General features: G+C 35.3%; 2 protein-coding genes across 8 annotated transcripts in view; one reads left to right on the top strand and one right to left on the bottom strand.

The window, feature by feature from the left end:
* KCNH7 (potassium voltage-gated channel subfamily H member 7) overlaps window positions 1–7280 on the top strand; it is a 488027-nt gene extending 480747 nt beyond the window's left edge. For all 6 annotated transcript variants that reach the window (XM_040475208.1, XM_040475206.1, XM_040475207.1 and 3 more), the window contains one exon: window positions 1561–7280. In XM_040475208.1, the coding sequence (XP_040331142.1) occupies window positions 1561–1827 (267 nt within the window). In that variant the 3' untranslated portion in view covers window positions 1828–7280. The remainder of the gene's footprint in view (window positions 1–1560) is intronic.
* A 2802-nt stretch (window positions 7281–10082) lies between these two features.
* GCA (grancalcin) overlaps window positions 10083–23461 on the bottom strand; it is a 35763-nt gene continuing 22384 nt past the window's right edge. For both annotated transcript variants that reach the window (XM_040475210.1, XM_040475211.1), the window contains 4 exons: window positions 20133–20246; window positions 14235–14293; window positions 12412–13603; window positions 10083–12139 (listed from right to left, as the gene is read on the bottom strand). In XM_040475210.1, the coding sequence (XP_040331144.1) occupies window positions 13577–13603; window positions 14235–14293; window positions 20133–20246 (200 nt within the window). In that variant the 3' untranslated portion in view covers window positions 10083–12139; window positions 12412–13576. The remainder of the gene's footprint in view (window positions 12140–12411; window positions 13604–14234; window positions 14294–20132; window positions 20247–23461) is intronic.

Genomic DNA, 23461 nt, shown 5'->3' with positions numbered 1-23461 from the left:
ATATATATATATATATATATATATATATATATATATATATATACACACACACACACACACACACACACCCCACATCTTCTTTATCCATTCATCCATCAATGGACATTTGGGCTCTTTCCATACTTTGGCTATTGTTGATAGTGCTGTTATAAACGTTGTGGTGCATGTGTCCCTTTGAAACAAAATGCTCGTATCCCTTGGTTATGTTTATTTCAAGTTTGAGAACAGTGGACCTCAAAGAATGATTTTAAACCACTGGGAATTTTTTCCCCCTAAGAAAAAGTTCTTTTCAAGAATCAATCTGCTTGAGCTTATATATGGTAGAGCTTTGAAAGCTGTAGCCCTGGGTCCAAAAAGTTACTTCAAAGAATGGCCTGTAATTTACTATGGTGACAAGAGGTGCTCTTGGGCACCGTCTCCAGAAGGAAGGGGAGGAGAAAGACCAGTTGTCCACAGAGGATCTGAGGTTCCAGTGAGATCAGACTAGTAATCTCATTTGTGCCCCACCCATCACCAGAGATCTCTAAACTTTTCACATCTCCATGATAGTAAAAGGAGTAATGTTAAAGTGTCCTTTATCTTGCCTCTGAAGACTTCTAAGGTCTTTTTAATAAAAATATTTTAATAAATTTTTAAAAATGTTTATTTATTTGGGGAGAGAGAGGGAAGGGCAGAGAGAGAGAGAATCCCAAGGAGGCCCCCCACTGTAGGCACAGAGCCCCATTCAGGGTGCGATCTCACCAACTATGAGATCATGACCAGAGTTGAAATCAAGAGTTGGATGCTTAACGGACTGAGCCACCCAGATGCCCCTAAAGACTTCTAAGGCCTTTTGACTTATGTTAATATGAAGGTCTGCATGGCAAATTATTTTTAATTACTTAAGTCGAATAGCCAAACTGACTCTAAGGAAGGTGGACCCAGCACAGTCTTGTAAGAATTTTTTAGAAGTTTGGAAATTTAGTGCAAAATATTATGGGAAATTAAGCTACATTAATAACAGGGAGAAATGTGAAGAAAGAAAATAATGAAATCTTTCTGAGATATGAAAGTAGAAATTTTTTTTATCCCTAGCTAGTTTTGAATGTCTCCAATCTTGCAAAACTGTGTACTTTGTTCTTTGTTTTCAGTGGATTTAGGTAATATTTTCTGACCAAGGATGGGTGATTTTCCTTCGTTTGTTTTTTTTCCCTCTCCTCCTTACACTGTCTAGTCACCAAATGACACACATTTCTGATCTTAATTTTGTCTTGAATTTTGAATTAAAACTCATCTGGAAACTCAAACTCAATGTTAAATTGTGTGTATGTATGTATGTATGTATCTGTATGAATCTGATCTGGCTTCAGTGCAAAATTAAAGTTCTTAGAATGGTTGTTTAGGATAAACTGATGCCCAACATCCAAAGCCTTGATCTGGCCTTGGGAGGGAAAGTTTGGTTAATACCACTAATCAAATATAGATTAATGGGGAAATAAAACGTATTTTGATTTCGTGAGTGTAATTTTAGAAATCTGTCCAAATGAATTGTAAAAACGTATTTTCTTGTCTTTCTCTCAGTGTCCTGAATTTCTAGACCTTGAAAAATCTAAACTTAAATCCAAAGACTCCCTCTCAAGTGGGGTGCATCTGAACACAGCTTCGGAAGACAACTTGACTTCACTTTTAAAACAAGACAGTGATCTCTCTTTAGAGCTTCACCCGCGGCAAAGAAAAACTTACCTTCATCCAATTAGGCATCCTTCTTTGACAGATTCATCCCTAAGCACTGTAGGAATCTTGGGTCTTCATAGGCATGTTTCTGATCCTGGTCTTCCGGGGAAATAATCATTTTGTACTATTTACTCCACATACAATGTAAGTGCTTTTAATGGCTGTTTTCCTTTTTTTGTATTTAAATCCTCTCTACTTGACTCAGGGGCTCACAAGGTACCATTATATGCAAAAGTACTGTATATTTTCCTAAATTGAAGCTTGTAAGGTAAAATTGAGCAATTAGGATGTAAATATACATATGAACTCTTTTGTTCCAAATGTTAAAACTGCCAGCATCTCCAGGCATCTTATTTTATTTTTATTTATTTATTTTTTTTAAATCATGTGCATGTTAGGAAACTCCAATTTCTCTTGCATGGAGACTCCTACTTACTACTTTTACTAAACCTGTACTTTGTTATGAAAATGCCTTCCAAGCAAGTAAGAAACCAAGGGGTGACATTGTTCATGGAAGCAAATCATGGAAGATCCTAAACTCACGGAAGTTCCAGGGGTAGAAAGGGAACTTAAGTCACTCAGAACAGATACCCTTCTGTTCTGAGAGGTTTATAGTTAATTACATCCATTTCACCACACTGAAAAAAAAAAATAGTTTTAGAGTTCTGAATCTTCGACCACGTTGGGTGTCCATCTCCAAATACATGAATATAGGCCAGCTTTAATGGGGACAAAAAGGACTTTCGACTTAAAATTCTGTCTCTAACTGCATTTACAAACTACCTAACATATTTCTCACTGGCACATTTCCTTGCATATTTAGAAACCAGTAGAAACAAGTTTCTCTCTCTTTTTATTATATTATTATTATTATTTTTTTTTTTTTTTTTTTTTTGAGGAGGGGAAGGGAGTCTTCTCAAGAACTGCCAAGGTGTGACTGACACAAAGTGATATCTACAGCTTTCCTCTGATTCATATATTAGGGCAATCCTGAATTGGAGCAAAAGAGTGGACACACGTGGTTCTTTTTTAAAAATGTGCAACCCAGTGGATTTGCATGGCAAAACTAGCTCCCATTTAAGCATATGTTGTTCCACGGTTTTCGATGTAATCCCAGCTGTGGAAAAACAATATGCTTGTACCTGCCTGTAAAGGAAATGAAGACACCAGCAGTAAAATTTCTGTTTTGTTCAGTTACTCAAACACATTTGTTAATCAAAGATTAAATGAAAATGCATTCTGTATGAATTGCGCTGAATATATTTGGACCCCAGAATATCAGCACATACAATGGAATATATTTTAATATCATTAACTGTTAGACTTTTTCGGAGGGAGTACTATATGCTTCTCATAAAATCAGGATACAGAAAAAACTGCAAGTTAATTTAAGATTCTGAGTTGCCAATTTTTAGTTAAGTTTTATTTTTCAATTCCTTTGAGTACAATTTTAATTTTATTATAGGCTGATCTATTATATCCTTTCCTTCTGAACGAAATCTTGAAATTTTTTGCAAGTTTCTTCCTTCTTTAATAATTCTTACACCCACATATATTTTTAAAGAAATATTATATCTGTGTACATTATTAAATGGATTAGTTTCCATCCCTCCAGGATAGAAATGTAATCTATTGACTTACTTTTACCTTTGACACTATTGGTTTCAAATATAAGCAATTCCTTTAAATTTACAAAGCTATTGCACTACTTAAAATGATGAAAGTGACCTTAAGTTGCCCCCTATATATTTTTAAATGGTCACATGTGTGGGAGGCAATCTGTAGGCGTGAACATATTCTTATCCCTGCTAAATGTTCGAAAAAAAAGAAAACATAAGCAATAAAGTATGTATGGCAAAATGACTAGTCAATTCAGTAAAAAACAGAACAAGTTTAACTAGCTTCCCAAACCATTTGGTGTTAGGCAGATACAAATTTAAGGACTAATGCTTTCTTTCCTTCATTCAACAAACATTTATGGGTGCCTAGCTGGGGGAGGCAAATGGCTAACGTTGATTCAGAGGACTATTTGAGGATTTTATATCTATATTTAGGCATATTTTTGCAGCTGCAACAAATTTCATAAGGATTGCCGGCCTAAGCTCCAGGGAAAGTCAGAATGAATTCACCAGAGACTGTCATTTGTAGAGAGTGAGGATTTGGCAGGTGAGGAATTTAGATCTGATTGTTTGATTAGTGGATGCTTCAGCTCCAACACTTGCTGTGACGTGCATAAAATCCCACATAAAGCCTCTATACTTCTTTATAAAAACTGAGCATGAAAAAAAATAAATAAATAAGAATTGAGCTTGAAGGAATGGAAAGATAGGGAATAGTATACAAGTTTCCAGCTTGCTAAAAGTTTTGCATAAGACATTCTTCCTCTTAATGCCTTGACATAAAATAATTCCTTGATATTAAAATCTAAGTCTCAGAGAACTGGACAGGATTAAGAAGGTCCCCTCTTCTAGGATATTAGCTTAACAAGAGCCTGGAAAAGCTAACATGTGATTGATTAGTTAGGCAGAAATGTCAGAGGCTCAATGGTTAAAATGACTTAGAGATGACCAAAGCAATTATCTTAATTTACAAAATGCATCTCCTTATCCCAGTCAAAGGTCCAATGCCTGAAATCACTTGTCATGCTTGCTGTGGCCAACAGTCTGACCCCTCCATTGGGGATCCTCCTGAGAGGCAGGGTTGACTGCCCATCAGTCCTGGCAGTAGGAGCACTGCTGTCCTCCTAGGTAATTCGAAGCACTTAATACAAATGATGCTTTCCACCTAAAAATAGTGAGATCTGGTTCCCAGGCCTAAATAAAATTCCATCTAAAATCTGAAGTTTATCTGAGTGAGTTGTTTTCCTGCTGTTATTGCTGGGCAGAGAGCGGGACATAGCATTTTACCTTAGAGAGGAGTCCCATGTTCTAATTAGTTAAGGAAACTAGGAATGAAAAATGTTGAAGCAATGTTCTTGCAGGATTTTTAAATTAAAATTCACCCATTCAACAGACATGAGAAGGCAGGGGCAAATTTGGGACAGCCTCCTTTTCTCATGTCCATGGTAATGGACTGGTCATCAGAGATGAATTGTCCCACTCTTCCAGTCAGAAGATATGGGTATCGTATCAGGGCCTAGTGGCATTTGGTGTGAGCTTGGATATATGTATATGACAGCTGCTTACAGGTCCTTTTGGAGGTTTATCTTTAACAGTGGTTCCCAAAAGCCTAAAAGAACCATTTCTTTAACCAGATGTCATTTAAAATCCCTTCATATATTATCAAAGGAAAAAGTTTATCACCTCGTCGGCATACCTAAAACAATCATTCTAACAGGAAAATCTTTCCCTTGAAGGCTTTTCATGATTAAAAAAAGGAATGTGGGAGATCTAGTTATTAAAAATGAGTCGCAACACTGATTTGGAACATAGTAGTCTTTAAATTGCTTATCCATGATTGAAACCAAAAGTAGATCAATGTCTTTGAGATTCCTACTGCAAATCAAAATTTTTATAAATTACAAAAAATTTCAGATCTTGATTTTTGCACGATAGAAAAATGTGTCTATCACGTAAGTTCAGAGGCACTTGGAAGACAGATGATGATGTCTTCCCATGTAGGCCTAGAATTAGCAGTACTAAAACAGCCAGGGATCATGCTAGAAATGCATATTCATGGGCCCCACCCAGACCTACTGACTCAGAAACTCTAGAGGTGGAACCCAGCAATCATCTTTTAACAAGCCCTCTTCTATATGATCTCCATAAACACAAGAACTTTGAGAATCACTAACGTAGAGCATGGGCTCTGCAGTCAGACCCACGTGGGCCTCAGGAGTTCTCTCATGAATAGCTGTGTGACCCTGACCAATTTAATTAACCTCCCTGAGTCTTTTTCCTGAATTTGTAAAAATGAGATAATGGTACCTGCCTCAAAGAAGCTTGAGGAAGAAGTGAGATAACATATAGTAAAGTGCCTGGCACACATAGGTGCCCCTAAAATGCTAGATTCTTTGATTCTCATCCAGGACCACGATATTAAAAACAATCAGGAAGACAAAAAGTTTTTTCCACAATAAAGCTTTTCTGTAATGTGCTATGCCTCCAGCTAAATAGCCATTAACAAGACTGAAGGTTTTGATTCAGAAGACACAAGAGTAGTTATTGTTTTCTCTAATTGCATTTTGCACTATTAGGTTTTTAGTTTTAAAGTAATACTATTTATGATAGTGAGAGTATGAATGTCATTGTTACAAACCTGTGTACTCTGAATCAGTGATCTGTTGAATTCAGTGCTACTAAAAAGTGGTCTGTAAAGACCGGCTCACTGGGGAAGCCCCTCTTTAGATCCATGACGTAGTTCCCAGATGGGTATTTGGAAATGCATTTTCAAAATAGTGTTGAAAGAGAATACACTTTCTATCTTCTCAGAAAATAGAATTTATAGTTGTAGTGGTCCTTTGCAGGCTTCTAGGCCCACACCATCATGCACAGATACGCTAAACAGACTGCCTGCCTAAGTCCAGTGTGCAATGGCAGAAATGGCAAGAGACTTGGTGTCATAAACCTGAATTAAAATCCTACCTTCTCCACTTTTAGGACAAACCCTCGGTGAACCCCAGTAGCCAAAATTATGAAGGCAATGTCTTAAATATCTTGAGGAGTGTTGGGGAGCCTCTGAAGTACATATACAGAAGTGCTTTGTAAACCATAAAGCACCGTGTAACTATAAGCTCTTTATGTGACTTGTGCATCATCACAAATACAGTGTCATTATGGTGGCAGTGCCGTAGCATGACCTAGGTCTTCTGAAAACCTTCCATGGTTCCTCCCCCTACCCAACACTGACAGCATTCCCACTCTGACAAAAATCTATACAATGATTCTCACACGGCTCTCAAAGATCTATTTACTCAGAGTAGGAGAACACCGGTTTTAGGAAAGCTATCCTCTGCTATAGCATCCCCGTATTTGTCAAAAATTGTCGGTGTCCAACATCCATAGAATTCTATATTTGAGTTGTGATGGTTTTCTAGGTATGCAGTACTTTACCCCTTACCCCCTCACTTCTTAAGTGTTCTCATTCAAAGCTTCTGTCTCTGGGTTCCACTTAACTTACAACAGTGATGTTACCATTTTAAAAACTAAAAGGATGTTTTAAAATGCTTTGTAAGGTATTAGTTGCTGTGACTGATCAGTGCCCCACCTAAGAATAATTCATTACATGTTCTGTAGTACAAATACACTTGCTCTAAGAATATACGATACAGAAAATTCACGGAAGACATGAATTATTAATAATTGACAGCATGAAAAGAAATTATCACAAGGCCTATTTATATAAACTATTAAGTGGAGGTTGAGAGAGATGACTAACAAGGCATTTTTTAAAATACATTATCACTATGAATAGGATGAAACATCTGTAGGAATGCAATGTTAAGAACACAGAATCATATGATCAACTGACCGATTTCATTGTTTTAGCAATCAAAATCAAACTTTTAAATGAGTAGCAAGTATTAGAGAAATGCTCCCAATAAAATGTTTATTATGAGAAGTGGCAAATTTAACATGATTTTTCTTGAAAAGCTAATGTCAAAACTTAGCTGAGTTCCTAACTGGTAGTCATGAAGTCATGACATTTGTGACTTTCATTAGTGAATTTATATTTTGAGAGATACAAAATAATTTGGTACACCTATGGTTTTAAAACACTGTATGTTTAACCTTCACTTTTGGTGTTTCCCTTGTATGCATCATTTTTAAATGAAAAATAATCACACCTGTTAGCACTTAAATCATATACTTTTTGTATTGACACTGTATTCAGTATTCTGAGTATATGTAAGAAAATTCCACACCATCTCATCAACCTCATTTATTTTGGAGTAAAATTTAAGGACTGGTCATCTTATACTTACCTCCTCCACAGTCTCTTCAGAAGATACAATGTTACAATAACATTGAATATGGCACCCTTTTTCCAAACATAAAAACACCGAGGAAACCCTAGTTTTCATCTCCGGGGTACCTACTGACTTTAATTAGACACACCTCCTTCTAGCTGAAATTTGCATTCTATGATTTTGATAGAAAAATATATACCAGAATGTTTGCCAGTTCAATAATACATTTCAAAAAATAATGTGTGTAATCATTTGAAAATGTCAGTCATCTGATAAAAAGAAGTTCACTCACATTGGTTAAGTAGTAAGTACCTTGGAATGCTTTAAATGTAATGAAACAATCTACCAAAACACATACTTTTTCCTAGTCTTTATGCACATAATGTAGCATGAAATCATGACGCTTTTGAAATACTCTGTGCGGATATATTTATTTTTTAGCAAATATTTTCTTCAAAAGATTGGTATGTGGTATTGGCAGTGTAATCTACTTGCACAACTAGTTTTGCAATAACCTACAAATAACTGTAAATAAGAAAAATGTAAATTTCATGTAAAAATGGTTGCAGATTTTTGGTAGCTAAAAGTGTACAAGTTGTATTGAAAATATAGTATATATACATAATTTAAGAACGAAGCATATACTTTCTGATCTATTTATACATGAAAATTCAAGAATTTGTAAAAGAAATTATTTTGGGGAAAAAGAAAGTAAATCTCATTAGCTAGCTTTTATTAGAGAAGCCAACTATTTCCAACATTTTACTAGGTAGAGTGCTAGATACAGGCATGGTGGTGCTGATGTACTTCACGAAATCCCATAATTGCAACAGTGCCACTGCAGTTTTACGGAGTTCACTGGGACACTAGTAAACTGGACTGGGTGGTAAAAGCATTACGTCTAAAATTAAAGAACTGTAAAAACACTTCACTTACTATTGACTGTCAAGCACACAGTGGTAATTGACTAAAACGTCTACCGTTCCATTATTTAAAATTTCTGATAACTGAGCAGGCTTCAAATTACATGGGACACATTTGGTATAATGCGTGGATGGTTCATTTTTTTCGTCAAGAATGAAAATATCCAGATAACATTATTTTCATTTGCCTATGTTTCATATATTCTAATTCCTCCCCTAGAATCATTTATCTATTATTTAAGAAAAAGCATCTATCTTCAGAGAAACCTTTTCCACAAAATCAGTTGGTCATAATGTGGCATTTTCTAAGCTAAGGACTATTTACTCCGTTTAGTGGTTTAGATTCTCCACCATTCATTTTTTTAGGTTTAAGAAGCCAAGAGAACATTTTGCTATTTAATAAATGAAAAACCAAATCAAATATAGATTAGCAGAAACAAACGTATTGGTATCTTTAAGTGAGGCTGATTAGAAAAAGAAGCAAAGTATGAATAAGCTATTTAAAAACTTAAAATCTCTTGCCATAAGAGAGATTTGAGGATGATGCATTTAGATAGCCTTGGGAAATTAAATATGCATCCAAAAGTTCGGCTAACCCGAAAATTTTCTGATATGGCCTATAATTTTCAAAAGAATATGGATCTTTATTTAGTATGTTTCTGGAACATACATACCTGTTCAGGTTGTCTCTTGAAATTTCAGTTATCATAGCAATATAAATGTGATTAAATATAGCCAGCTAAAATGCAAATGACTGCATGTATCTGTAAAGCACATATTTATATTTTCATGCTTAAGGGAAAATGTTGGGATCCGCCCCCCCCCAACAGTGTTATCTGATGAAGGTACTAATTCCTGGCATATTTGTCTCTGAATATAGCTATTAAATGATGACAGAGCCAAAATTCTCATTTCCTGTAAGCTTTCCAAATCGCCACTGTCTCTGATGTTGTGGAAGGGTTGGAAATGTAAGTAGCACATAGGCAAGGACCCTCCTCACCCCCTAACTGTCTGGTGCATCATAGTAATGTAGGAGTGCTGCCAATGTCTACTTACTCTACATTCAGATTTGCAGAAGCACACCTGAAGTTATTCCTGAATGCTCACAAAATAATACACAAAGCTGTACATTGCCAAGCTACCTGGGTAAAAGGAATATTAAGCAATATAAGGCTCTTTTCTTTATTAGATGCCAGTAAAATAAGTTTTTTAAAACAAGTAGAAAAAGAAATGGCAAGAAACAAAAGCACAGATTTCCCAACATCCAAATAATGAGTTGATAGTGAGCCAGACAAATTTTTCATAAGTGTCCTGATGTTTTGCTGGAAAGTAGTTTTGTGCTCAGTATTCTAAATTACAGGAAATATTTAACTTAATATATGGACATATATGATGCTGTAACCTTATTCTATACTACAAATTACCTAAACAGTATTCATTTAAAATCTTCTCTTCATTCATCACTATAACAGAAGTTTTAAATATTTGTTTTTTCTTTGTGTCATCTAATTTTATTATAAAGTCTAGACATACTCTTAGATGATAGCTTAGAATTGTACATTTATTTCAAAGTGCTTACAAAATCAAAAAGATGTGGTTTTTTAATACAAGTTTCAAACTTAATAAAATACCCATGGCTGCATTTTAAAGTTTAAAAGAAAAGAAAAAATGCTAACGTGAAAGAAGTCTTGGATTTTTACTCACTAGATTTAATTACCAGATGTTCACAAATTTATTCCTATTAATTTCCCAGAAAACTGCTACAAATTCGAGAAAACATATCATCTGTGAATTTGTCAAAAGTACAAAAGAAAAGCACATTTCTGACAAATTGTATTCATTTAGTTTGTCCAGTTTAGTAATGCCGTAAGAGTACAAGTGAACTTGATTTGTATATTTTCCTTAGAGAAAGAATTATAAATTGATGTTTGTCATTTTTTAAACTGCACAGACTTTGAACTTCATTAATAAATTCTACTTTCTTCCAGGGTGAATACCTTTTCTGGAAATAAATATATTATTTGACACTTTTAAATTACTTTTTGTTTCTGAATGCATGCTTAAATAGATCAAATGATCACAGTCCTTGAAATTACTTTAAAGTGGACCAAATTAAGATTCCAACAGTATTTATTTCCCCTTGATATAATTTAAAAGGTGTAAACTGCCACTCAAAATAGAAGTGCAATATCTGACATTGAACCATTTGGCAGTTTTTTAGGCGGAGGTGAATTAACTGCACTGTTATTTGAACTGAAGCATCTCATATATGTTAACAGATTTTGTATGATACAAAACTTTACAGCAAGCTATTTGAATGTTTATTAAAAAATTCTCAAAATGACATGGAAACATGTTTACTGTATAAATAAAAGCACTTAGATGTTAAGAGTGTACATTATTCAATATTTTACTCTTTACAAGAAAATTGGGTGTGAGTTAACCAGTACAAACTACCATACGATATTCATATTCCAGTCCTTGTTCATCATAAGACTATTTAATTTTTACTTTAGTAATGGATGTCTGTTTACATCAATTATCTTTAAAGCATCAAAAAGTGAGCTGCATTTCGGTATAAAAACTCCATCTAAAATATCCTCTATGCCTAACGTTTTATAAGATTATCTAGTTAACGGACAGTGCAAAAGAACTGTCTGACAAGTTGGATTGGCATGGAAAATTAGTTCTGCTAGAGAAAGGAGTTCTGTGGTCAAAAATTTTTGGAACAAACTATGTCAAACAGAAGTAAACAGGATTTTCTGTACCTTAGGCTTTATCAAGCTGCCTGAAAAGGGTGAGAATTTCCCAAGTATGTTTGGTCACTGAAATGGCTTCACAGACTGACCATGACCAAAATTTACAGAAACACCTTTGGAAAAGGACGAGTTAGAGAATCATATGAAGAGTTCTAATACAAAGTGTCATTTGGCAGAAACTTAAATGAATAATATCATATATCATTTTTAAAGTTTTTAGCCTCAACCATTAGCCTACAAGTAAGAAAAATTATAACTGACGTCAGAACAGTACCGCAATGCAATTACCTATAAGCTGGATGTTAAGATACCAGGCTGCTGAGTCATATCATCCTCATTCAACATGAATGATGTAAGAGTGTGTTTACATTAGTTTCTTCTACAACACTTCTAATTAGAATACTGTATTTTATTTTATACCTCAGTTAACATCCTCTCACATTATCAAATATATGTTCATGGAAAAAAAATTAGCAGCCAGAGGACAAAAGTATATGGATTATTTATTCACACGTTTATACTGCTGACCAAATGAATCTGACAGCTAATTATATAAAAATATAACGTCAAAATGACTACCCAATACTTCCTTTCCAGGACTGTTGAAAGTAAAAGTGGATTTAAAATTCTGTAAGTTTACGAAACTTTTCTTTTTTTCAAGATGCTACCATTCATCCTCCATCCTTTAAGAAATCTGGAATTTTCTAAAAAGAATAATTAATTTGGTCACCAGTCATACTAAAATTACATCAATTTGTACTCACATTTGAAGCTGGAAGACATTCAGTTAAGGTGTAAGAAAAACACATGGTGTTTCAAATCTTCATTAAGAAAGACTTAAGAGGGGCGCCTGGGTGGCGCAGTCGGTTAAGCATCCGACTTCAGCCAGGTCACGATCTCGCGGTCCGTGAGTTCGAGCCCCGCGTCGGGCTCTGGGCTGATGGCTCAGAGCCTGGAGCCTGTTTCCGATTCTGTGTCTCCCTCTCTCTCTGCCCCTCCCCCGTTCATGCTCTGTCTCTCTCTGTCCCAAAAATAAACGCTGAAAAAAAAAATTTAAAAAAAAAAAAAAAAAAAAAAAAAAAAAAAAAAAAAAAAAAAAAAGAAAGACTTAAGAGTGTTTGCAAGGAAAGGGGCAGGATTAACTACAACAGCTCATATCAGGGGTCTGAAATGCTAAGGATGTGATGACCACTTTGCAATTTCCACAGTGATGCCACTCTGAAACAGGGTGTGGTGCCTGCTGTGGTCAGTACCCCCCACATTACACACCTGCATTCAACGACTTGCCAGTTTAGTAATGCCAAAACCTGCGGCTAATGTTGTCAAGAAAGGTGAACCTAGTTTCTGACTATCTAAACAAATTGGTAGATTACTTGATTTTTTTAACTTCGTAAACAGTTGGCATTATATATGAAACAATTTAGTTTAATAGAATACACTGAAATGTTGACATCTCATTAAAAATATGTGTCACTTCCAGAAAGTCTAGATTTAAAAGGAAGATGCCATTTTAGGCCCTCTAGGTCATCACTAATGAAAAAAAAAAAATGCAGAGAGAAAACGTATGTTCTGTTAAGAACTTTTTTTCCCACAGAAGATAATAAAGCATATTGAAGAAAAATATACACTGAAAAAAATAAAGGAAAAAATGCTTCCTATAGCCTTATTTCTCTATATATTAATTTGCAGTCTACTTAAGGTGACGTAAAACGAAATTTTAGGAACTACAATTTTCTTCTTCATAGGCAAAGACCAGTGAGTTTCTCTTCTTAAATTATGCAATCAAGGAATAAAGAAACCCTTCTACAAATATGGCACAAAATCCAGACTTCTAGTTCACCTTCAAAACCAACAACGAGGAAAAAAAATTCAATGTATAATTTGTAACCTTCAGGTAAGTATACATTAGCTTTATGTAGGCTTTCACATTTGGCTTCTTATATTATCTATCTTGTAAATACATTCTTCTGGATTTACAATGTTAAAAATTAAGGCTAAAAGGTATTTACATCAATTCATCATATACCAATGTTTTATGATACTAAGATATGTTAAGTGAACAGCTTTCCTAAAAGCACTACTATTCCAAATACAAAAACACTTCTGGTATTGCTTTAAATTATGCACTAAAGTAAAAACACATAGAAATAGGACAGACTTATAACAAGGTAGAAACATGGAAAAGCCAAAAAAGCATTAAATTCAAAGTCCAGTTCATGTCTTCCAAGTAAAAAAAATTCACAGTATTTCTTCAGCTTCCAAATTCTAGACATTCAAATTGCCATAGTACCCTGCAAAAACTAACACATAAGTAAAATCATCAGCTGGTAACAACAAAAGGCTTTTTGCTTTTGATTAATTACACTCCATGAAAACATTTTCACAAGAGGGGAAATTTTTAAAGTTTCCAAGGTTTGTAATTTAAACCAGGATGTACTGCAGGGAAGTGTTGACTCCCTAACTTCCTCACAATAAGAACAAAACAAAAACCCTGAAACATTGAAGTACATGTGAAATATAATTAGTTTCAATTAAAAAAAAAAAACAAAACACTGGAATCAGGTTAATTGCAACCATTTGAAATGAGAAATGAACAGCTTCATAATTTATCATCATAGTTGAAAATTTCCTCTTGAAGATTACCAAAAAATAAACTACTCTTTATAAAAATGGTAGCTTTGCCCTTAAAAATGATTTGAAAGGTAAACTGCCAAAAACATGTCATAAAATTTAGAAGTACCTTTATAATATAATGTCAACTTGATATTTATACAAGTATTTAACCTTTTATTTGCATTTAGCTGATAAATTCAGAAAAGGAATATGGTCTATAAAATATATTATTCCCATTATTGGTACCAGAGACCTCTTAATTTTTTTTTAACAATTATGAACACATCTAGGGAACAGTGTAAATACCAGAATACTTACATCATCATATACAAAATTCACAACCCCTTGTTGCAAGTGGTCTCTTCTCCTAAAGAAATCTTTAAACAAACAAAAATTTATTACAATTTTAAATATATACTTGTAAATGCTTAGTGCCCCTAGGTTCTAAAAAATGACTAATTTCATTTTCAATTTTTTAAAAAAAGGATTTTTTAGGGGTGCCTGGGTGGCTCAGTCGGTTAAGCATCTGACTCTGGCTCAGGTCAAGATCTTGAGGTTTGTGAGTTTGAGCCCCGTGTCAGGCTCTGTGCTGATAATGCAGAGCCTACTTGGGATTCTCTCTCCCTCTCTCTCTCTGTCCCTCCCCTGCTCCTGTGCTCTCTCTCTCTCTCAAAATAATTAATAAAAATGAAAATAAATGTTTTTAAGGTTTTTTTAAAGTTGTTCTTTAAATTCCAGCTAGTTAACATACAGTGGAGTATTAGTTTCAGGTGTACAATATTGTAATTCAACACTTCCACACATTATCAGGTGCTCATCACAAGTGCACTCCTTAATCCCCATCACCTATTTAACCCATCCCCCCAAACACCTCCCCTCTGTTGACCATCAGTTTGTTCTCTCTATAGCTAAAACTCTGTTCCTTGGTTTGCCTCTTTTTTCCCTTTGCACATTTCTTAAATTCCACATGTGAGTGAAATCATATGGTATACGTCTTTCTCTAATGGACTTATTTCACTTAGCTTGAACCTCTCTAGCTCCATCCGTGTCACAAGTGGCAAGATTTCATTCCTTTTGATGGCTGAGTAATATTCCATTGTGTATACATACCACATCTTCTTTATCCATTCATCAATAGATGGATACTTGGGCTTTTCATAATTTGGCTACTATAGATAATACTGTTATAAATATCTGGGTGTATGTATCCCATTGAATCAGGATTTTTGTATTCTTTGGGTAAATACCTAATAGTGCAATTACTGGATTGTATGATAGTTCCATTTTTAACTTTTTGAGGAACCTTCATACTGTTTTCCAGAGTAGCTGCACCAGTTTGCATTCCTACCAACAGTGCAAGAGGATTCCCCTTTCTCCACAGCCTCACCAACACCTGTTGTTTTTTGTGTTGATTTTAGCCATTCTGTTAGGGGTGGGGAACTCATTGTAGTTGTGATTTGTATTTCCCTGGTGAATAGTGATGTTGAGCATCTTTTCATGTGTCTGTTGGCCATCTGGATGTCTTCTTTGCAAAAAAAGTCTATTCATGTCTTCTGCCCATTTTTTAATTGGATTATGTGTTTTTTGGATGTTGAATTTTATAATGTTCTTTATATGTTTTGGATACTAACCCTTTATCAGGCATGCCATTTGAAAATATCTTCTCCAGTCCCATAGGTTGCCTTTTAGTTTTGTTGATTGTTTCCTTTGCTGTGCAGAAGTGTTTTATTTTATTTTTTTAAGCTTATTCATTTATTTTGAGAGAGACATAGAGAATGTGAGTGAGGGAGGGGCAGAGAGAGAGGGAGAATCCCAAGCAGGCTCCATGCCACCAGTGCAGAGTCCGATGCAGGGCTCAAACCCATGAAACCATGAGATCATGACATGAACTGAAATCAAGAGTTGAATGCTTTACTGACTGAACCAACCAAGTACCCCATGAGTGTTTTATTGTGATCAAGTGCCAATAGTTTATTTTTGCTTTTGTTTCCCCTGCCTCAGGGGACATATCTAGAAAAAAGTTGCTATGGCCAATTTCAAAGAGGTGACTGCCTGTGTTCTCCTCTGGAATTTTTATGGTTTTAAGGCTCACAGTTTAGGTCTTTAATCTATTTTGAATTTATTTTTGTGTATGGTATAAGAAAGTGGTCCATGTTGCTGTCCAGTTTTCCCAACACTATTTGTTGGAGAGATTGTCTTTTTCCCATTGGATATTCTTTCCTGCTTTGCCAAAGACTAACAGACTACATAATTGTGGGGTCATTTTTTGGGTTTTCTATTCTGTTCCATTGATCTATATGTCTAATTTTGTGCTAGCACCATACTGTTTCAATTACTATAGTTTTGTGATCTAATTTGAGGTCTGGAATTGTGATGCCTCCAGCTTTACTTTTCTTTTTCAAGGTTGCTTTGGCTATTTGGGGTCTTTTGTGGTTCTACAAACATTTGAGGATTAATTTTTCTGGCTCTACGCTTCTTGAGATAGACACGTATTGCTAGATACTTCCCTCTCCGCACTACTTTTGCTTCATCCCAAAGATTCTGGGCCATTGTGTTTTCATTTTAATTTGTGTCCACGTATTTTTTTTTAATTTCCTGGATGACCTATTCATTGTTTAGTACAATATTGTTTAATGTCTGTATATTTATGATCTCTCCAAGTTGTTTTTCTTGTAGTTGACTTCTAGTATCATAGTGTTGTAGTCAGAAAAGATGCATGGTATGATTTCAATCCTTTTGTATAACTGAGGCCTGATTTGTGACCTAACGTGATCTATTCTGGAGAATGTTTCATATGTACTTGAAAAGAATGTGTTTTATACTGATTTAGGATGGAATGTTCCAAATATATCTGTTAAGTCATCTGGTCCAGAGTGTCATTCAAAGACATTGTTTCCTTGTTTATTTTCTGTTTAGATTAGCTGTCCATTGATGTAAGTCAGGATGTTGAAGTCCCCTACTATCATTGTATTATTATCATTAATTCCTTTATGTTTGTTAATTGTTTTATATATTTAACTGCTCTCATGTTGGGTACATAAATATTTGCAAATTGGTAGATAGTCTTGTTGAATTGTCCCCTTTATTACGATGTAAGTACCCTTCTATATATCTTATTACAGTCTTTGTTTCAAATTCTATTTGTTTTATATAAGCATTGCAACTCTGGCATTCTTTTGACATCCATTTGCTTGATAAATTTTTCTCCATCCCCTCACTTTCAATCTGCAGGTGTCTTTAGGTCTAAAACAAGTCTCTTATACGCAATGTATAGATGAGTCTTGTTTTTTAATCCATTTGGACAACCTATGTCTTTTGATTGTGGAGTGTTAAGTCCATTTACATTCAAAATAGTCCTTGAGAAATGTATTTAGTGCCATTTTATTACTTGTTTTGTCATTGTTTCTGGAGATTTTTCTCTCATCCTTTCTTGTCTTTAGACAAGACCATCACTTTTGGTCTCTCTGTTGCACTCAGTCTCCTTTAATATTCTTGCAGAGCTGGTTTAGTGGTCACTAATTCCTTTCGTTTTTGCTTGTCTAGAAAACTCAACTATTCTGAATGATGGACTTGCTGGATAAAGTATTCTTGGCTGCAGATTTTTCCCACTCAGCACTTTTTTTTTTTTTCAGTTTATTTTTAATGTTTATGTTTGAGAGACAGAGTGTGAGCGGGTGAGGGGCAGAGAGAGAGGGAGACACAGAATCCGAAGCAGGCTCCAGGCTCCAAGCTGTCAGCCCAGAGCCTGACGTGGGGCTTGAATTCACGAACTGTGAGAGCATGACCTGAGTGAAGTTGGACACTTAACTAGCTGAGCCACCCAGGCGCCCCTCCCACTCAGCACTTTAAATACAGCATGCCACTTCTTTCTGGCTTGCCAAGTTTCTGTTGAGAAATCTCCAGCTAGCCTTATGGGTTGTCCCTTATAAGTTAAGGACTTCTTTTGCCTTGCTGCTTTTAAGATTTTTTATCACTATATTTTGCAAATTTAATTATAGTATGTCTTGGTGTTGGCTTGCTTTGGTTGATTTTGATGGGAGTTCTCTGTACCTCCTAGATCTGGATGTCTCCTTCCTCAGATTAGGGAAGTTTTCAGCCCTTATTTGTTCAAATAAATTCTCTGCCCTCTTTTCTCTCTCTTCTTCTTCTGGGACTCCTATAATATGAACGTTATTATATCTGATGAAGCCACTGTGTTCCCTGAGTCTATTCTCCCGTTCCATAACTCTTCTTTGTCTCTTTTGTTCATCTTCATTATTTTCCATTTTGTTTTCAATATAGCTAATTCATTCCTCTGCTTCTTCCAGCCTGCTGTTCATTGTATCAAGCCTATTTCCAATCTCATTTATTGCATTTTTCATCTCTGATTCTTTTTTTAACTCTTTTTCCTCTGTGACAAGGGTCACCCTGATGTCTTATATTCTTTTCTCAACCCCAGTGAGTAACCTTATGATTGTTGCTTTACACTTTCCATCAGGCATGTTACTTACATTTGTTTTGCTTAGATCTCTGGCTGTGGCCTTATCTTGTTTTTTCATTTGGGATAAATTCCTCCATCTTGGCATTTTGTCTAAGTCTCGGTCTTCTTCTGTGTTAGAAAGGCCAGTTAATTCTCCTGCTCCTGAGAGTAATAGCTTTATGAAGAAGAGGTCATGTAGTATCCAGGGCCTGGTGCTTCAAGGAGTATCTTTGACGTTTGCTGTGTGAGTTCTGCTCTTATGTTTTGGCTGCTCTATCCTTCTGGCCAGTCATCTGTAGAGGTTCTACTTACCTGCTGTGGGCAGTGTTTGGTCGCTGGCCAGAACATGTCAAGTTTTAACTAGGTGTGCTCTAGTCTGCTTGTTTAATGAGTCCTGATACCACCTGCACCAGAACTGAGGCTGTATAGAACTCTTCTGTCAGATGTGGTGGAGGCAGGGGCTTGTGCTGGTCTTCTGGGGAAGGAGCCTGCCATTCTGAGACTAAGCCATGCTTGACTGAGAAGAGAGTCCTGCTAGAGCACAGGTTTGGTATAAGGAAACCACCCCACAGGTTTGGTATAAGGAAATCAGGCAGCCTGTGTACGTGCTATGCCACTTCCCACATGCAGCTATGTGCTTATGCTTAAGGGTGGGGGAGGGAAATGACACCAGCTGGCTCCTTTGTTCCTGGAGAGGTGTCTCTGTGAATGCTGCCTCTCAGGGATGTGCAAGAAGAGTGAATATTCTCCCCACTGTGAACCCCAAGCATTCTTCAAATCACTGTTTCCATGCTGTCTGCCCCTAGGTTGTGTGCCTGCCTTCTCTCCAGGAGCAGTGCAGTACCCTCTGGACTCTATCCTAGTCAAGTCTGTTGACCTTCAAAAGTCTAAGCTTCAAGCCCTGCTAGTTGCAAGAACTCGTGAAATTCAACCTCTCTCATTTTCCAAGCCAATGCTTTGGGGAAACATTCTCCTTATGCATTCCCATTTGTTCCTCTCTCTCTCACCCTTCTCCATGACTACAGCTTCCTCCTCCCTACACCACCATGATCCATTTCTCCCCTCAACCATGTCTGCACTCATCCTACCTTCTTTGATGTGGCCTCTTCTCTCCCTTTAGTTGTGGGGTTTGTTCTGTCCATCTTCAGGTTGATTTCTGGGGTACTTAGAATAATTTGATAGCTATCTAGATGTGTTCATGGGACAAGATGAGCTTAGGGTCCTTCTACTCCACTGCCATCTTCCCTCTTTCTCTTCATACTCAATTAAATCAAGTGATTTCATATCCCAGGCAACTGAGACATGAAAACTTTCCAAAACTGAGCTACAACAATCTTTCAGTATTCATATTGCTCAAGTTTTTTTAAATTTTTTTTCACAATATTGCTAAAGTTTTAAAGCCTTAACACTGATTGAATTTAACAGTGAATAATGGTGAAAAATACATAATATTACAAACTTGTCGAAGAAGACGAGATATTTTTCAGAGAAATAGCTACGGGGCACCTGGGTGGCTCAGCGAGTTAAGTGTCTGACCCTTGGTTTCTGCTCAGGTTATGATCTCATGGTTTCATGAGTTCAAGTCTCATATCAGTCTGTGCTGATAGTGCAGAGCCAGCTTAGGAGTCTGTCACCCTCTGTCTGCCCCTCTCCTACTGTCTCTTTCAAAATAAATAAACTTAAAAAAATCAGTAATTTCAAAAAAGAAAAAGAAAAATAGCTACATAACGCTATACCCATTTTTAAATGATGAATACCTGTCAGTGCTCGAAGCTTCACACAGCAAGCCACATAATCATCAAAGAAGATTCTGCCATTCTTGCTGTACCGTTTAACAATAGCAGTTAATGTTTGAGGGCTCAACCTATAACCTAGAAATAAGAATTAACAGATTAAAACTTCTAAAACCAAACACCATAAGAACATCACAGCATTGCATTTTCTTTAAAAACAATCAAAAAAATAAAATTCCAATATTCATTCCATAAAAATATATACTAAAAATAAAACACATTCATATTGAAACTTACCAAAGGCTTTACTACTAATGGTTAAGTGGTACATAAATATCTAAATTCTAGCTCTGTAATGAAGTCATAGCTAAGAAAAAACAAAATTATGTTTTTGTATTTTTAGAATATATTTTTATTTTTAAATAATGTCTAGAATATTTTATATATTTTAATGCTCCAATATTTCAATTCTGTAATTTCATAGTTCTTTAAAGAATATCAAGGAAAGATTATTAGTGATTTTTGCTATCGCTTAAATTCTTTATTTCCTTTTTGCCTTTTTTTTCATTGAGGTATAATTGGCGTATATAATTATATTAGTTTCAGATGTACAATATAATGATTCCATAGTTGCATATATTACAAAATGATCACTATAATAAGTCTAGTTAATACCTGTCACCCTATATAGTTACAGAATTTTCTCTTCTTGTTATGAGAACTTTTAAGATCTATTCTTAGCAACTTTCCAATATGTGCATACTTTACTGTGAAGGATGTATTTTACCTAGGTAATTTACCTAGAATTATTGTCTTTATATATTACTATATTAGCAGATTTGGACAATCTACTCAAAGAGGAAGACAATAATAAACGTAGAGAAAATTTTATGTGTAGCTACAATCCAGGGAACTTGCTAAAAATCAATCAATCAATCAATCAATCAATCAATAAATAAATGGAAAGGTATAAATTAATAGAAGTAAAGTATGGAAACTTATGTAATTATATACAAACGTATTTTAAGCTTCCTAGTAGAGAGTTATGATCTGAATGTGTAATGATAAAACTCTTATTATTTCCCATAGCATTCTCAGCAAAATAATTTGAATATTTTAACATGTATCTGAAGATCTTAAATTTGAATAATCCACAATATCTCTCAATGGCACTCAAATGCCTATGTGAACTCTGGCAGTTTTCTTTTTTGCCTAAGGTTATAGTACCTTTTCTACATTATGTTGAATTAAGGATCAAGTTTAAATCATTAGGTATTAATGCTTTAACTGAACTATATATGACGTGTCCAGGACTGTCTCTAAAATGACCATCTATTAAGTTAAAATGTCTAATTATAAAACAAAACAAATCACTAGCTTTAGCTTCTTTAAATTGGAATTTGAGATAATTTGCATTGGGTTCAGATTTTAAATTTCAAAAGGTTCATTTTCTTACAACTGTATTTTGTTTACAAATGAGGGTAAAAAAAAATCAAAGGGTAAACACAATTAGGAATACTACATGAACTGTAAAAGCAGGTTAAACACCATTTTATATTACCACTTTTGAAAGAAAGCAGACTGAGAACCTCAGCTTAGCAAAGATAGGATAAAAATAAAGTTACATTCTTTTAAAATACTCTAAAATGCAGACTTTGCATTCTGAGGTATTTTGGCATATACTGTGTATACTAACCACATAAGAAAACGAAGGAAAATTTAGAAAACATGGTTTTTATTGTTGAAAAGCTAGAGTATAATATGGAAACCAGTAATATATTGAGATAAGCCTTTGCTATCAAATTAGAGCTCTTACCACAAATGAACACTATTCTATACTCAGGGGTTGGAAAAAACCAATATTGTTGAAATGTCCATATTACTCAAAGCAATATACAGATTCAATGCAACCCCTATAAAATATCAATGGCATTTTATCACAGAACTAGAACAAATTATACTAAAATTCGTATGGAACTAAAAAGACCCCAAATAAAAAAAAAAAATTTTTTTTTCAAAAAAAAAAAAAAGGGGGCGCCTGGGTGGCGCAGTCGGTTAAGCGTCCGACTTCAGCCAGGTCACGATCTCGCGGTCCGTGAGTTCGAGCCCCGCGTCAGGCTCTGGGCTGATGGCTCAGAGCCTGGAGCCTGTTTCCGATTCTGTGTCTCCCTCTCTCTCTGCCCCTCCCCCATTCATGCTCTGTCTCTCTCTGTCCCAAAAATAAATAAATGTTGAAAAAAAAATTTTTTTTAAAAAAGACCCCAAATAGCCAAAGTAATCCTGAGAAAGAAGAACAAAGTGGGAGGTATCACAATTTCAGATTTCAAGATATACTATAGAACTGCAGTAATCAAAACAGTGTGGTACTGGCACAAAAATAGATAAATAGATGAAAAGACCAGAATAGAGAGCTCAGAAATAAACCCATGCTTATATGGTCAATTAATCTATGACAAAGGAGGCAAGAACATACAATGGGAAAAAGTCTCTTCAGCAAATGGTGTAGGAAAATGGTACAGCCACATGCAAAAGAATGAAACTGGACTATTTTCTTACATCATGCACAAACTCAAAAAGGATTAAAGAACTAAATATGAGACCTGAAACCACAAAACTCCTAGAGGAAAACATAGGCAGTAATTTAACATTGGCTGAAGCAACATTTTTCTAGATAGGTCTCCTGAGGCAAGGAAAACAAAAGCAAAAATAAACTATTGGGACTACACCAAAATAAAAAGCTTTTGCACAGTAAAGGAAACCATTAACAAAATGAAAAGGCAACCTACTGAATGGGAGAAGATATTTGCAAATGACATATCCTGTAAGTGGTTAATATCCAAATATATAGAACTTAGACAACTCAACACTAAAAAACCCCAAATAATCCAATGAAATATATGCAGAAGACCCAAACAGACATTTTTCCAAAGAAGATAAACATATGGCCAACAGACACACAAAAAAATGTTCAACATTCCTAATCATCAGGGAAATGCAAATCAAAACCACAATGAAAGATCCCATTACATCTGTCAGAATGGCTAGAATAAAAAATACAAGGAATAACAAGTATTGGTGAAAATGTAGAGAAAAAGAAACCTTTCTGCATTGTTGTTAGGAATGTAAATGGTACAGCCATTGTGAAAAACAGTATGGAGGACCCTCAAAAAGTCAGAAATAGAGGGGAGCACCTGGGTGGCTAGGATGGTCAAGCTTCAGACTCTTAATTTTGGCTCAGGTCATAACCTCACAGTTCGTAGGTTCGAGCCCCACATGTGGCTTACCAATGGGGAAGTCTGCTTGGAATTCTCTCTCTCTCTCCCTCTCTCTCTGCCCCTCCCTGCTTTTTCTTT

The sequence above is a fragment of the Herpailurus yagouaroundi genome, unplaced genomic scaffold (genome assembly GCF_014898765.1).
Source record: "Herpailurus yagouaroundi ecotype Mexico unplaced genomic scaffold, PumYag 140, whole genome shotgun sequence".
In the NCBI taxonomy this organism is placed as follows: Eukaryota; Metazoa; Chordata; class Mammalia; order Carnivora; family Felidae; genus Herpailurus; species Herpailurus yagouaroundi.
The sequence above is the reverse complement of the archived record's forward strand: the minus strand, read 5'-3'. Positions and strand labels throughout refer to the sequence as shown.